This window comes from Crinia signifera, chromosome 5 (genome assembly GCF_055691185.1).
Source record: "Crinia signifera chromosome 5, ASM5569118v1, whole genome shotgun sequence".
Classification (NCBI taxonomy): Eukaryota; Metazoa; Chordata; class Amphibia; order Anura; family Myobatrachidae; genus Crinia; species Crinia signifera.
In genome coordinates this window covers 259,451,967-259,469,729 of record NC_139221.1, presented here as the reverse complement: position 1 = coordinate 259,469,729, position 17,763 = coordinate 259,451,967, and the positions used below count along the sequence as shown (strand labels likewise).

The 17,763-nt window shown below is 42.0% G+C and overlaps 1 protein-coding gene across 2 annotated transcripts in view; it reads right to left on the bottom strand.

Moving 5' to 3' along the window:
• Positions 1-17,763, bottom strand: part of MPP7 (MAGUK p55 scaffold protein 7) — a 372,855-nt gene that overhangs the window by 92,795 nt on the left and 262,297 nt on the right. For both annotated transcript variants that reach the window (XM_083188909.1, XM_083188910.1), the window contains exons 10-12: positions 17,119-17,193; positions 16,253-16,449; positions 15,618-15,682 (exon numbers count right to left, since the gene is read on the bottom strand). In XM_083188909.1, the coding sequence (XP_083045035.1) occupies positions 15,618-15,682; positions 16,253-16,449; positions 17,119-17,193 (337 nt within the window). The remainder of the gene's footprint in view (positions 1-15,617; positions 15,683-16,252; positions 16,450-17,118; positions 17,194-17,763) is intronic.

The following is a 17,763-nucleotide window of genomic DNA, read 5'->3' as shown; positions in this document are numbered from 1 at the left end:
CACTGCTTACCAGCAAAGCCCACTGTTTGGGCAATCAGACTCAGTCACAGCACCACTGTGTGCATGCCAAGCTAAGCACTGATTCTTCTACCATGGTCAGTGGTTCTGTTAGGAGAACACCCCCCTCCCCCCAATAGTAATAATGCAGTGTTGCACAATGTTTTTACCAATACAGTCAGGGCATGCTAAATAATGGCATTCATTTGAATGATTCTTAACCGGGGCAATGGAGATGGCCCCTGTCATCCAGAGACATTTTCCAAGACAGGAGAACAGTGGGAATACACAGAGCATTAGACAATTAGTCTAATCTTAATTGGTTTCTTAGGAAAACAAATCGACAAGGGAATAAAGACAGCGCTGATTCAGACTATAATCTTAATAACATTTATTTACTAATGACAGCAATCATTTAACATAAATCACATAAATCACCGGCCTATCATATACCTTCAGAGGAAGCCGCCGAGTCGCAGGTGGAGAAACGCGTAAAGGATCATTGTGTACACTGCCAATCACCCTGCCGATTACATTGCCACCCGGATTGTCCTGTGGAGAGAACCCCGAAGGGCTGCATACAAATAGGACAAAGGCCCAGCAGCCGGGACCACACGGTTTAGACAGCAGCAACACGGGAAGACTGGCAAGTTGGAGCTCATATGGGCTCAGGCACCAATTTGCATTGACTAAAACTGCATTACCCTGCTAAAGCTTATTGCATGCTACTAACATTTGATGTATTAACCAAATAATCTGTGAGAGAGCTGATAAAAAAATTTGTTTGACTGTCCATCATTTCCACTCTTCCATAAAAAGGAACTACAATAAAAACAATACCCTGGGTATATTGCACTTTAGTAGGAAAAATGCTATGCCTTACTAACTAAACACCCTAGGTATTACTTCAATGTAGAGTTTTTTTCTATGTATCTACATTTTTTATGATTATTACTGGCCGGTGATTTATGTGATTTATGTTAAATGATTGCTGTCATTAGTAAATACATTTTATTAAGATTATAGTCTGAATCAGCGCTGTCTTTATTCCCTTGTCGATTTGTTTTGCTTAAATAAAGGGGTGGAGTATACCCTTTTAAGGACAGCGGCACATCCAGACTGTGTGAAATAAATTTGCGCTCTGTCAATCTTTTTTCTTTGTTGGTTCCTTAGGATATTGATAGGTTCCACTCAAATATATTGGTTGAACCCTCTAAATGTCAGTATCAACTATGTATGTGTATGCAATGAGTGCACCCCAGAAGGAACAGGCAGAGCCATAGTGTCGCAATTATCCATACTGTTGCTTTTACTGGGTATAGATCATAGGGTCAACACAACTAAGGTCAACATGTATTCGTTCGTCCACTGAAAGTCGACATGGGCTTAGGTCAATAGTCAAAACATGGGTTTTTTACCCGAATGTCAACACAGTCGACATGAACACCGTATTGGTGCACCGCGTTCGCTTGCTACACTCGGCACACTATTTTATTCTCTCTCCATGCCCTAGTGCAGGGGTGGGGAACCTCAGGCCCTGGGGCCGGATGCGGCCCCCGTAGCCGGTGTGAGTGGCCCTCCCACCCGTTGCCAGGAGTCAAGTACAGGGGAATTCTCGCAAGAAGTAGGTAGTTCTTGCGAGATTCCTCTTAATTAACAGCAGCCGGAGACTGTCAGTCCTATTCAGTGGCAGCCGCCAGAGCGTCAAATGGCTGCAGCAGGACAATTTGTAAGAGAAATTTTTACATATGGCCCCCGAAGGATTTTTTCCCCATACAAACGGCCCTTGGCACAAAAAAGGTTCCTCACCCCTGCCCTAGTGGATGGTAAGGCATGAAATGCCACCTGTCGGCACATGTAGACAAAAAATAAATAAAACAGTGAAAAACCCATGTAGAGCTTTTGACTGTCGACCAAGCCCATGTCAACCTAATGGTTGTGTCGAACTAATGATCACGTCGACCTAAGCCCATTCAGGTGTCGAGCTAAGCCCATGTCGACCTTCAGTGGTCGACCCAATGCGTGTCAACCTTAGGTGTGTCGACCTAACGACCGTATACCGCTTCACTATACCAAACAGCATTACATCTGCTGGGAGCACAAACACTAAATGCAGGAAACATGTAAAAGTGCTTAAAGTAACGTAAATAAAGGCTGTGCGATCAATAAAACAGTTTATGTGGTGAGTGTTCCGGTAGGCTGATAGCTGGAGAAAACATACATATAATGCAGCTTGGATTGTATCACTTTACCATGTCTAGTAATAAGAGATGAGGTTATAAGGAAGGATGAACACACACAATATGTTTCTCGTAAGTGACTTAATTCCTCCGCAGATGACGGCTGCTTGCAATGCGGAAGGCACTCGCGCCAGCCCCTTGATGATTTAGCAATGGTCATAGCTCTAGTGCATGACCGCATTGTGTGGTAGTGCAATCACCTTAATCCAATTTCTCTCCCTGGAAATTGAATTGTAAGGATATCTCCAAGGAACTGTTAAAGCAGGCTTCAGAATAACTGCCACCGCTAATTAAAATCGGCACAATGATTTCAGATTAAGATGATTGCCATTGCAGTTTTAAGTATGCTGCTGGTTTAGTGATGCAAAAAGAAGCCTAAGTGGGTGGTTACTTAGATCACTTTACATAAGCTTCCTTTAAAGCAAAACCAGCTGTCCAGATAAAATGTATGAAATCAGTCCTATTTTATCCTCATTAGACCTTGAATGTTTTATAATGTAGCACAAAAGCATTCATTCATCACTACAACATGAACACTGGAACGCTACAACATGGGAAGGACAAGCATCAGCGAAGAATTCAAAGTTTATATAGAACCTGTAACAATCTAAAGATAACCAGTAAAATGACCCCTGATATAGGTCCTAAATGTAAATGTAATTCGGGACATTTTGGCATTTATTATGGGATTGTCTGGTGGTGAAACCATTTTGGACTCAAGTGCTTCAAGCTATATCTGTAACAGGAATTCCCTTAAGTAAATTATCACTGAGATTTTGTTGCCTTGGGGTGTCTGGTAATGATGTCCTGGATAATCATACTAGACCATATACAATTAATTTGTGTACATTGGCTAAGTTCTGCATAGCTAGACATTGGAAGGGGTTCGTCGGCTCCTGATTTTTAGGCCTGGATTTCCTTGGTCAATGCTACAGTGCAGTATGAAAGATATTTATATATTACTCGTAAGGCTGAATTTAAGTTTTACCGTATTTGGTCTCGGTGGCTTCCATCAAAATATTCATCTTTTTTTACTTTCATGGAGAGATACTTGGACAGTAGATCATTTTTTTTCTTGTTAATGTAATAATGCCATACTGTATGTTTGATCGATAAAATATCCTAAAAATAGTGGCCAAGTGTAATCTGATGTGTGTTGTGTTTTAGGGAGGATGAGATAGATTCATTATATGTTATATATCCTATGATATGATATGAACGAAGAAAAAGAATATTTAAAAATGGGAAAAAATATTACTGCTATTGTAATTTAGATATTATTATTGTAATCATATGAATTTTTTTATTTTATTTTTTTATTAGAAATTTAAGTTGATAAAGTTGTTTATGTTTGCTCTGTTATTCTGTGTTTTGGAAAATTAATAAAAATCACCCAATGTAAGAAAAAAAAAAGACCCCTCTACTAAAGGGACACTACCCCTTTTCCACTAGCAAATTCGAGATTTTGCACGGGACTCTAACCTGGGTTGGACCAGGGGGGCAATGGAAATGGGTAATCCGGGTCAATGCAACCCAGGTCCCGTTCACCGCAATCTAAAAGCCACCGCCCCGGCCCCGCATCCTAATGACATCACCCACCCGGCATTATGCACGTCCGGAGACTAGTGGGAAAAATTGTTAGCAAGCCAAGTTGCACCTGGGTATAAAATCCCGAGTGTGACCCAGCTTGCCTAGTGAAAGATAGCATGTACTGAGGGAATGTGAAAAGATGACATTTACAGTTGCTGCATAACTCAAACCAAGGTCCAAGGCAAGAACATGTATTTTATTATCTTAATCTCTATCTTTCTTTCTTACCATGTACCTATATACTAGTAGAAGGGCGGGCTCTCTGCCCACCCTCATACCACGTGATATAGCCTGAAATATGAAATGGGCATCCCCACTCTATAGACAGAGTCAACATTCTCATAGCATAAGCTGCAATTCTAACAGAAGGCAGATTTATCAAACTACGGAGAGAGATAAATTGGAGAGAGTTAAATTCCAATCAATAAGCTCCTACCTGCCTTTTTTACAGGTTGCATTGAAAATAGAAGAAGTGGTTTGGTCAGTACTTCATCTCTCTTCATGCAGCAGCATCGCTACCTTTATCGAAACCTGATGCAGATGACAAAGTATGAGCGACAAAGCTGCACGCCAGGTAAAGGGGCATGACCTTGTGGGGTATGTTGTGCGGCGGTTGGGGTGCTGTCTTGTGGGAATTTTGCATCCCGAACCCGTTTTAGTCACTGCGGGGATCCGGAGATGCAGACTGCAACCAACAACCAGTCAGTCTGCTATACTGTGACAGGAGCCTGGTGCTACACGTCATGTCACAGTGCAGCACCAGGCTCCTGTCACTAAGGAGTCTGCATTTTGAGTGAGACCTGGGTGTGGCCCACACCCATCTAGTGAAACTGAGCCAAAGGGCTGATTCAGAAGTTGATACTGTTCTGCGTAAAGTCCCATACACACTAGAGGATATAGTAAAAGATATCGCGCAGAAAGAGCTTCCTGAGCGATATCTTTTACTGTGTCTTCTAATGCATACACTCAGGGGGTTATTCTGGTTGATTCGCAAGGCTGTGAATTTACAGTCTTGTGAGTACACCAAACCCTGCCTTCCCCCCTCACAGCGATTGTCCCCACGCACAGGCTGTGAATGGATGTTTAACTTAAACATCCATTCGCATGCTGCGGGGAACGCCCACATCTTTCGATGGTCACCGACCATCGAAAGATGTGGAAGGTGCACACATATAAAAGTGACTTACAAGTCACTTACATATGCGTTCACGATGGGAAGGAAAAGGGCGGACGGTGATGTCAGCTGCTAGCCCCCCTCACTCGCGTCACAGCCTCATTAGCCCTGGAGACAGTACACAGCCAGCGGCAAGACACAGAGGAACACGATTCATGACCGCACATTACTCTTCCGTCACTCCTTAACATGCATTATAACATGACAATGACCCAAAACACAAGGCCAAGTCGACCTGTCATTGGCTACAGCAAAATAAATGGAAGGTTCTGGAGTGGCCATGTCAGTCTCCTGACCTCAATATCATTGAGCCACTCTGGGGAGATCTCGAACGTGCAGCTCATGCAAGACAGCCCAAGAATTTACAGGAACTGGAGGCTTCTAGACAAGAATGGGCACCTTTAATATCTGAGGAAATAAAGAGCATTATCTACAACTACCACAAAAGACGTCAAGCTGTCAGTGATGTTAAAGGGGGCAATACACAGTATTAAGAACTGAGGTATGTAAACATTTGATCAGGGACATTTGGGTAGTTTCTGTTGTCATTATAATTTAAAAAGATTAAACACAGTTGTTTGACAATAAATGGCTTCACCCAACCACTAACCATGAGTGAAAGAAAAGTTTGTGAATTATCATTAATATTCTCTGACAATGTAAAGGGTATGTAAACTTATGAGCACAACTGTATACCACTATTTTTAGAATATATGTTATTGTGATTTTACTTTTGACCGATTTAGATCATTGTGATGTGAACCATCTTGCATATTATTCAGCCAGCGCTGGCATACCCAATTTATTTACGCTTGTATTTTCAGGGGAATGACTACCCCATGCCAGCGGCTGCTAATTGCGCATCACACATTGCTATTCTCTTTTTTATTAAAAAAAAAAAATTGTGTTGGTATGTATGTCCTTATATTACGGAGTAGCGGAGGAGTAGTGTGCGGTCAGGAATCGTGTCCCTCTGTCTCTGGCCACTGGCTGTGTATGGTCCCCAGGGCAGATAACCACTGATGTCTGAAGGCATCGCGGGTAGCTTCCAGTGGATTGGTGGTCGGGCAAAAGCATGAGGAGACACTAATTACGACAGAACCGGAAGTTACGCAACATGGTTTGTCTCCAAGGCAATAGAAGACTTCTTCCACCATTACCAATATTATATTTCAAGTACCCCAAACCGGTTTGCAAAGTACCCCGGGATGGAAATCGCTGAGCTAAAGGTGCCCATACACGGTACATTTGTTGGGTGCGATGAGATGCGATCTCCAGTCAGACATCTCATCGCACAGCTCAAAAAGTATGTGCTGCATACACTTTTTATACTAGAGCTCATCTCATCTCATTGCATTGCAAAACCTATGCAATGAGATGAGAGGAGAGGAGATGAGATGAGATGTGATATTGTATACAATAATTGTACCGTGGGCACCTTAAGTCAATTCCTAGCTCACTTTTGTTGCATGCTGAACATCATTTCTAAAATTAACAACTGACTTTTACACGGTTTTACAGTTCTTCAAAGCATCATTACTCATGTCCATTTTTAGTTCTTTTTCGGTTTTCTTTTGCTTCAATTATATATATTTTGCATAAAGCTAAATAAGATATGGAATTGCGAAAAGAAAAAAAAATCTATAAAAATGTACTGGAAAGATATTTGAATGCGTTATTGTAGTCATAATTGCTGGTCATAAAGTTGGTTTGTTTGAAGTCAGTTTGTGGATGTAATTGGAACATGAAGAAGCTAATTACGCTGTGATATAACATAAATTGACCAAGCCTTCCACAGCTGCCAATGGTGACCCCTCTGCACCCATAACATCCTAATGTGTAACCTTCAGCACTCCAGGAAATAAGCCATGGGAACTAATTCATTAGACTAAACTATGTCAAGGATTATTTTGCTGATTAACAGTGGCAGATCAGCAGAAAAGCACAATGCGACTAAGGGCTGGAAATCTACATTAGTATTCTATGGGAGTTATTCTGTTTGATTTGCAAGGCTGTGAAATTACTCTTGCATTGCTCACTCCTTTCCCAAACAGACATTATATCGGCTGGACATTGCCGCAAAATGTAATACACATTGCAACCGTTTAGTGGTGTCCGGACTGACCAATTTATACATTATATTGCGAATTATACAAAAATTGCAATATTCTCTGCATTGGGATCCTATTTGGGAGTGTACAAGACCCATCCCGATACAGGTTGTATGGCAAAATTCTAAAAAGCAGTATACCAGTAATATATATGCAAAAATATTTTTAATCTATTGAATGTTTACTTTTTGATTATATTTATACAATTTTACTTATGTGTTGTGAAATATATTATATTTGAAATAAGGTGGCCACCTATTATGTATTTCTATATTCCTATTTTATAGCAATATATCTTATACCCTTTTTTTTGCTAGCTATTAAAAATAAAAAAATAATAAAAAAGTAATTACTATTTCATTTGTATTTGTGCTTGTGAATTCAGCCAAAAGGTCAATTGAAAAATTCAGCGCAGAATTTCCTTTGTTCTGAAGATTGAGTGTCTGGTTCTAGAAGTCTGAGACATATGTGTATATATATATATATATATATATATATATATATATATATATATATATATATATATATATATATATATATATATATATTTTTCAGACCTAGACCAATTAGAGGTGAATACACTGACTCTGTATAAATTCTGCAGCTTGGTTAATATAACCTCATATTGAGTGGGTTAAATATTGAAATAAATGAACAAAATATAATTTATTACGTATTAGCGCCTGCCCTCTAGAGAAATCTAGTGCTCAAGGCTGTGAAATTCACAGCCTTGCGAGTCCACCGATCCCAGCTCAGCAAATGCCGTCCCGCCAACCCCCCTCGCAGCATGTGTTCGCACGCAGGGCCTGCAAATGGATGTTTAACATGGATGTTGGAGGTGAGCACCAACATCATTCCATGGTCTCAGACCATGGAATGATGTGGAACGTGCACCGCATAGCCTTGGGAAAAAGTAGGCGGGCAGTGGGCGGATATCCGGTGATGTCAGCTGTCCGCCTCCGGCACCGTCACAGGCCGATTACCATGGGAACGCCAGTGTTTACATAGGAACGCCCATGAAGCGCTGGGCATTCCCATGGGCTTGTCTATCCGTCGCCACCTTATGCCAGCGGCCTTAGGTGCGTGCCCCCGGCGTATGCACATGCCATCGGTCCCCGTGCAAATGTTCTGGTCCGTGCAAACAGACCAGAATAACCCCTATGTGTTTAGTGGACTTTCAAACTCCACACACCTAAAAAAAACAAGATCTTGATGACTTTTTTGTTGTTATCTGGGATGAATGTAACTGAAAATACAGCTGCATTTATTTAATAAGCATGTATGTAGTGAGAACATTAATAATACCTTACGTCTGATGCTATCTGTATAAAGTACATATATTCGTAACTTATCCAGGAATACATTACAGTACATAACAATTCAATGCAATGCAGAATATTATCAAACAATACATTACTTACTAATGATGTAAACGCAAATTTAAAAACCTGCAGAACCCATTAAAAACAAATTAAATTAACATGACTTTCCAAAGTAAATATGTAGAATTTTTTTTATTTTATTATTAAACAGCATTACCTCCTCCACAAACACGGGGTATGAGGCAGTGGTGCCCATCCCTCATGTACGCAGCACGGTGGCACCTCTGCCATGCATAAGCAGTGACAACTCATAGATAAAGCCTGGGTATGGCGCGCAGTATAACCCAGCACTGACCCTGCATTTCTCTCTGTTTAGGGCAGGCATGGGCAACCTGTCTCTCTCCAGCTGTTGTGAAACTACAAGTCCCAGCATGCCTTGCCATAGTTTTTCTATTAGGAAATGCTTAAACTGTGGCAATGTGTGTGGTTTCACAACTGTTGGAGAGCCACAGGTTGCCCATGCCTGGTTTAGGGAACCCCCCCACCCAATTATAAAGACGCTACATGGAGAAAGAGAAATGTAGGTATTTTCAATTAAAATAATTTAGTTAGCATATTTATATGAATTATATGCATATCATTTTGCTTAATAGTATACATATTTAACGTTAAGTTATTCCTTATGTATTACAGCAGTAATTTAAATGTAGGGGGCTACCAGTTACAGTAAATGCACTCTGAATGGAGGTATTTTATGCACTATGAGAATACAATTAGTAAGAGACTAAACACTGTTTTACTACAAACAAAAAATCCGGCAAGCGACATGGAAGCTGGGATGTCAGACAGTAGGGAAATCAAACAGACAAGTATGCCGTCTATCAATCGTGTTTATAATATAATGTAAATACATCCTAGATCGGGTTATGCTGTGAAGTGTTGGCCATGTAACATAATAGTCTGACATATACTGGTTGCAGCTCCTGGAAACAGCAGCTGAGCTCCGCAGCTTGAGGAATTTGTACTTTATTTAGTTAAGTGCAGCTGAGTTTTAGAAGAAGGTCTGATTATGAGGAAGAGAGGGAAATCGCAATGATACATGACATAAGACCGCTTCTTTCTCAGTCAATTAAAGTCTTGATTTTAGGCTGAAGGTGGAATAATAGAGCTGCATTGAGTATGATCAAATAAACAGCAATCAGTAGAGACGGACTAATAAACATTCAATTCTGCAGTATACTAGAGAACATATGTATTGGTCAGACACGGCTAGCACAAATCATGTGATACTATGGCTCACTGAACTTGGAAGTTACTCACTGTGCTGGGCTGCAGGATGAATGCAATGCAGAACATATATGGCATATGGTGCAGTAAGAATTTGTTGGGTCAACGTTAAATGGCCCGGATGTACAGATTTCTGACAAGTAGCATTTGCTGTTTGTTCAGGACATAACCAGACCATAAGAGACCGTTTTTTGTTTACAACCTTTTATTTATTGTCCTATGAGAGCAATAAATAAATAATTGCCCATTTGGCTTTCTATTGCTGAATATAACTTTACTACACACTGCCTTTTGAACTCTGCAATTACAAAGGCAAAAAAAAAAGGGTTCCCGATTACCCCTTTCACATGGCAAATGCCGGGTTGCACCCATGGATTTGGACAAGAATCCATCGCAGGAGCAACTCGGCATTTGCAAGTTTTAGTTTCTACAGAGACCCCGCAATAAGCGGAGTCACTGACATCAGATGGGGCGGGCGGAGTGGCGGCTGCTCTCCGGGGCAGAGTAGGAGGTAGCACTTGCAGCTGATGCAGTCTCCAGGTGCTGCCTCCTCCACAGTGTGAACGGGACGTGGGTTGCTCGACCCGGTATTAACCCTTTTTTTTTAATCACGGTCGGAATGCCGGGTTGCCGGAAATTCAAAAAGGCCCTTCCACATCTCACAGAGAACCTGAGAGAACCACACTGCAGCTTGGCGAAACACCCCGTATCTCTTGCGCCCCCTACACGAGGCGGTAACTCTACCCCCTCTCCCCCCACATCTCACAGAGACCCAGTCAACCCAGCAACAACCCAGGATCGACTTGGGTTATTTTTGACCTATCATTCAATTGGCTTTTACAACATATGTAAAACAAATAGATAACTACAGTATCTGCCCAAAAAAGTGAATTCATTGTAATCTCGGCAAAAATATCCAAATCTTTAGGTATTATGCACCGAAGAAAAACTTATTGTACCTTGCAGAACATATCTAATAAAAAACAATCTACTAAACAATACTATCTACGCCCAATTACCATGCTGATAAACTCTATTCAACTAAAAAAAAAATTGGGCACAACTATTTTTTCTGCCAAAACTCATTGGAAATGCAATGGGGGAAATCAGCCTGTGCCCTACAAAACAGTGGTTAAAAATTCTATAAAGCATTCTTTTAAGCAAATGAATGCTTTATGTATTCAGGGTCGGCGTTACCATTAGGACTCTCCACAAGTCTCCAAACTTTCAAGCGTTCCCTGAAAACTCACCTCTTCAGGCAAGCCTATCATATTTAAGTTCTACATGCATAACCCTCCGAGGCACTTATGTATTATATAGCTTCCCTTCTGGATTTGTAACTGCTATGCTAATACTGGTGCCTGTCCTTATGTTTCCCCCCTATATCCCTATAGATTGTAAGCTTGCAGCAGGGCCCTCCTACCTCCATTGTCTGTTGTTACCCAGTTTGTCTTATCACTGTCTACTATTGTAAAGCGCAACGGAATCTGCTGCGCTATATAAGAAACTGTAAATAAATAAATAAATAAATTAGGCAGCTTCAGGCAGCTGCCTAGGGCGCCGGCCACTAGAGGGCGCACTTTGTTTAACCCAAGTAGGTCCGATATTTGCATTTTCACTGGGCCTTAACTATAAGCAGCTGCCCGACCTCCTGCCCCTCAACAGCAGCAGCCGCCCACCTGCCCGACCTCACACCCGTTACTAGCACAACGCTGGATTACCTGTCTGTCCACTGTCAGTAAATAATTTATACGCTACGGCCGCACAGTGCAGCTACTGTTGACTGATGACCTTCACAGTCCCTCCCACCTTCCCAGAATGCCAATGCAGGTGTGACATCATCGTGCACAACGTTAAGGGAGAGCACCCGCGTGGGAGAGAAGCTGGAAGAGCAGACAGAGGAGAGCAGAAGCAGTAGGGAGCTGAGTGACTACTGTGTCACCCGCCCACGAGAAGAATGTGTGCACTGCATACTGGCTGCATCCTCCTGAGTTCTGCACTAAGGTACATACTCAGTGTCACATTGCTGGAGACTGACACAGCCTGCACCAGCAGTGAGATTGTCACAGCTGAGCTTGTTGTAGATATCCCGTTATTGTCGGGGCCCCCCTCCTCCTCCTTCTCTCCCTTTAGCTTCACTCACAGACGTGTCCCAGTCAGCCCAAGCACCCTCACCTTGATCCTTTTGTCCTTATAACCTAACAGGGTGTCATTAAGATTTGGTGCAGCTGGGCTTCTAGCGTGCCTCCTGAGGAATGTAGTTTACAGCCGAAGACAATGCTGACTTCCTAACATGTTTATATTTATTACAGGTTAAATAGTATTAATCTGTAATACCTTTCAAACACTTGAATGTAAGATCGTCTATAGCACATGCACCATAGAGAGATCTGTTAACAGATACACAATGCAGTTGCCACAATGTCAATATAGGGGTCCAAACTTCAACCCCAAAAATGTAAACTACACACCTGTCACTGCATGTATTACATTCACTGCAACATGCTTCAGCACCACCAGTACCATCTATTTTGTCTTCTGTCACAGCCCAATAAAAAGAATCCAGTGAGTACAGTTGTCTACCCTCCTAAATCCTCCAGGGCGAGAGGTGCGGTGGTTGGAGAGGAGAAGGGGATTGATATGGATGCAGTGTATAATTGTATGGATCTATGTAGGAGAGAGGCAGTGTTTGGATGTATTATATACTGTATGCGGGTGTGGTATAATACCCCGACAGTCAGGATTCCGACAGTCAGTACTCCGATGTCGGAATCCCGACTGCACAGTGTGGGGAGCGCAATGAAGCCCCTTGCGGGCTCGCCTATTCTATTCTCCCTCTATGGGGGTCGTGGACCCCCACGAAGGAGCAGTCGGGATTCCGACGTCGGAGTACTGACTGGCGGAATCCCGACTGTCAGGGAGCTGTCCGGCACCCACTGTATGCACATGAGGGCGGTTGACAGACATTTTGCCTAGGGTGTCAAGAAGCCTTGCACCAGCCCTGTATGTATTGCATACTGTTAATGCATACTGTATAAGTTAATTTTGTAGTTAACTTACTGTAAAGCTGCCCATACACGGCCCGATGCCGGGCTGTGCATTCCTTGCTTTGAGGTGCGCGCTCCCGCGGCACCTCATCGCACAGTACAAAAAGTATGTGCTTGCACATACTTTTTGTACTTAGTTCTCATCACATTGCATGCACAACGCATGCACATGCAATGCAATGTGATGTGATCTGTGCTATTTAAGCCCACAATGCACGCCCGTATCGGGCCGTGTATGGGCAGCTGAAGACCATTTAAAAAAAAATAAAAAAGGTACTTGTTTCCTAGCACGGCCACACCGATTTCCATCGGGGTGGTCGTGTCGGAAAAATCGCGTCGGTCGCGTTGCATGCGATGCGACCGACCCGATTTTTTTATTGAATCAAATGTGAATAGGGTCCCTGGGACCCGATTTTACATTGGATTCAATGTAAAATATTCCCTAGACCCCCAATTTTACAGCGTAAACCCCACCCCACCCCACGATTGACGTGAACCCGAAGCGTGGCGAGCGCAGCGAGCCGGCGGTGCTCGTCCTCCGACCTTTTCATTCCCTTACTATCCATGTGGGCGTGGAGTTGAGAATATAAAGTGTGGCTCGCTGCGCTCGCCACACTTTATATTCTCAACTCCACGCCGACGTGGATAGTAGGGGAATGAAAAGGTCGGAGGACGCGCACCGCTGCGCTCGCCACGCTTTGGGTTCACTTCAATAGTGGGGTGACGACGGGGCCATATATAAATGTGAAATGGGTCATATTGGCCCATTTCCCATTTTTACTATGTGAGATGGACTTTATCAAGTCCATCTCATCTTGTGCCATTATAATGGCACAAGACCGACGCGATGCTCCCGATTTCAATGTTAAAAATTATTTTAACATTGAAGCCTATGGGAAAATCGGGGCCAATGTTAATGGTCGCGACCAACGCAATGCCCCCGATTTTCCCTTTGCCGGCAAAATGGACCTGATTTCAAAGGAAATCGGGTCCATCGCGGGCATTGTGTACCTTAACTTAAAGGTACACGATGCCCGCGATTGTGGCCGTTCTAGGAAACAAGTACCAAAAAAAATCTTTAGAAATAGTGAAAAAAGCACTTGCATTGTCCCATCCATTGATTACCCAATATAACCTGTCCCAGGTCTTTTTACCGATCATTCTTTACGTTGCAGAATTTCACCTAATGACATGTAATTATTACACATATTTAGATAACTAATAACCTCTAATTGCCAAAACAATTATTAATATTGGGGGGCACATTCTGATCAAATTCTCAGCATTTTTACCATGAAATAGCTATTTTCCTTGACTTGGCACTGGCTCTGAAGCTATGTTAAAATCTATAATAATGACAACCAGCTAGAATTTTTGCACCCAATTAGCAAAATTCCTTGGGTAGTGGGGAACAAATTGAATGCAGCCATTTCATATACCCCTATGACTGTACAAACAATTGTGTCTGGGTAAGTTTCTTGGAAGCAAAGAGGAACACTAGAACTCTTAGAATGTTGCACATAAAGAGTAAAATAATGTAAAATGGAATGGATTATACTGTATATTGTAATAACGCGTCTCAATCTTTTCTCAATGGTTCCCAACCAATATTAAGGGGTATATTCAATCCAGTGTCACGACTGTCGGGCTGTAACGACTGTCGGGCTGGCCCGACAGCCGTGACCCGGTTCCATTCTCGGCTGGCTGGACGTCAGCTTGGCAGGTGGGATTCAATGTCCCGCCTGCTAATTACCGAAAAAGGAGGCATGGCCACGAGATACAGCCGTAAATCGTCGAGCTGCGGCCAGGGGCTCAGCAGAACCGCTTGTGAAGTCTGGCTCGTTCTGCCGAGATCCCTGTTCACTGCTGTCAGGGAGGACAGCATTGATTAGGGCCCCACCACTATTTCCCCCATTGGAAATAGCGGTGGGAAATTGAATACCCCCCTAAATCAGTGTAATAAATTTAAAAATAAATAGACAAATATCAACATGTATGAATTAGTCCAAACTATTTATAAAAGTGTTCCGCTTTGACCTGTCAATTCTTGAGATCTATTTTCTTGTGACACGCCAGCTAAAAATCAATACTCAAAGGGCTCAATACAGTTACCCGTAGGTGCAAGGAAATGCCAACGTATGATGCACTTATTTTCCTGCTAGCCCAGCAAGACTGTGTTCACAAATCCGCGGTGAGGGGGCCAAATTGTGAGTCACATTTACGTGTAGGTAACTGTACAATAATGTGCTGATATCCAAAGCAATTGCAAATAATATATAATAATAGTCCTCTTGAAACAATAATGCAGTGAAGGGACATACCAAGTTATGCAGAGACTATTGCTTCAGGGCTATTGGAGTGAAAAAAATAAACAGAAACAAGATGAATGTAATAAAAGTATTAATTATAGTGGTGGATTTGGCACTGCACTGCTGGGGGCTGTTGCTCGTTCTATTACATAACTCTCAGTCTGTGGCTTACTATCTGCCTCTACTTCCCTTGACACACCATGTTACTGATGTAATCACATGCAGCCCCCAACGTACGGATTTGTTCTAGCTGCTCCCAGGACTCAGCACATCATAAGCAGGAGACATAGTCTAAATACAATACGTTTCTCAGACCCTGATCAAATGCACTTAAAAATAAAAACCATAAAAATCACATTAAGAGCACGTTTTAAATAAAAAGCCTTTTCCAAGTATACGGAAATCACACCTATAAGATGATATAAGTGCCTGCTCATTAAATGACGTACACAAAATATTAAAATATCCCAGGTTATTTCAGGGCAATAAAATGTAGGATATAATATTTTTTTTTTCTTTTCCATTTTGAATAAAACTTACATGATTTTCTGTTTGGAGTTTTTGGAGGCTGGGTCAGCACAACTGGTTTTTTCAGCGCAAATCTCCTGCAGTTGAAAGGAGAAAGCAGATGAAAAACAATGAAATTCAACATCTCCATTAGAGGATTAGGAATTTTTATGAAACACATATTGTAACTACTCCTGATATTTTTTTATTTTTATTTTGTAAAGACCCTTGGCACAAAAGTGAAAGCACAATCTAATCTATCTAGGCTTCGATAAAAATAAACCCAGCAGCTCCGGGGTTTTTTTTTTTTTTTTTTTTACTCTTTTTCTGTAACTCGTCCAAAAAAATGTTACAATGCTTATTTCTGTAGAGTACATCAATGAAGACTGCGATACTGATGTTCTCTTTTCCATATGGTCTTATTCCAATCTGGACCAGAACTAGTCCTTTAATTTTCTGTCATTATTCTGTTTTTGGCCAGACAGGCGAGGAAGTCTGAAATATTTGTGAAAAGGATTTTTAAGTTCGTTTTGGGACGGTCGTGACCCCTGATATTTACCATATAAAAATTGTAAACTACCGACCGTATGGAGATACGGGACACAACTTATTGCAATTCAAGGCAGAGGAATGGGAAGGCGAGGGATAAAGTGAGTTGCATTGCTAACCTCTCCTGGAATTGTTTTGAAGGGATCAATCCTGCTCTGGGATTGGCATCACCTTCGTGTTTGGCCTGCCACCAAGTTGCATCATCCTGGCTCATGATCTGAAGTATATCTCCCTTTCTGAATGAAAGCCCGGCTTCTTTACAAGGAATAGCTTTATCCTCATTAGGATAGTAGTCAAATAGGGCTTTAACAAACATCTGCAAGAGAAGAGAACCATGCACCTGATACCACAAATCATTACAGCATCAAAATATATATTACACATGTAAGAAAAACTATTATAAGATTTGAGGGGAAATGTAATGATGGACATTTTGTCCAAATCGCCTCGTTTTGAAGCGGGATGTAAAGCAACAGTTTTTGTGTAAAAGGCAAGACCATTTAAAAAGCTTTAAATGCTTCAGTTAAAATTGCCAATTTGATAAAATTACTAATTATTACAGTATGTTCTCCTCTGATCTTCATAATGAAGTATATTTTGCATTCACAAATCCAAATGTGATTTCTATCAAGAACACTTGTGCAGGGTCCAGCGAAAGGGTGGGGCCTAGATCTGCAGTATGATCAGAAATTTAGAGGAGATTCTGAAGGCCACTCCCCTCCCAAACCCAAACGAGCTGGCAACCACCTTTATGCTGCGACTACTCGGATGGAGCAGAAGGGAATCCAGAATTCCCATCTAATACGAGCAGAATAAAGCCTTAGCTGTGACAACAATCTCATGTCAACTCATTGCTATCCACGGTGACATGATAGAAGGTAGAAGGCCCCAGAAAAGCATAGAATTTCAATGGGGCCAAGTTAATAAAAAGACCTCCTAAATTCGGTTACCCATTTTTAACTGATAAAATTACGAGCAATGTTACCTTGCCATCATTGTTGGGTGATTCATCTTTGATACTAGGTATAATTTTAAATGTAATTGCACCTTGGGACTGTGCCTGGAATATTTAAGGAGAAGAAATGTTAGAGATATAAATATTTCCATACTGCAAATAAATGCACAGAAAAACACACAGTACAGAACATGACCATCCGTGTTGCTGACTAACACCACTGACATGATGGAATACACTACGGGAAATGGATCCAGAGTTGAACACTAATTCAGGCTAAGGATCTGCTAATATTAGCAAGTGAAGCTTCGGCCCAGCAATGTATTGAGAAGCCCACAGGAGCTCAGGGCCAGCTTAACGTATGGGCTTACTGGGTAGATGCTTTGGGGCCCTACAATTCTAGGGGCCTTCGAGCATGGGTTTTCTGGTGCATCTGGAGTTTCTTGTGAGGCTAACAGAGATTGCTACCTGGCTGCATTGTGAATTACATCAAATCAGAAAACTCAAAATCAGGTCCTAAGCCTGAATGCACTAGGCAGGGGTGTACCACCCAGAGGCAATGGAGGCTCCAGCCTCCGGGTTTCAAGCCCTCAAGGGGCACCTGTATGTTAAGCAGCACATGTGGGGCACATCTACAATAAATTGGCTCTATACCAGGAGCCCATCTAACATCTG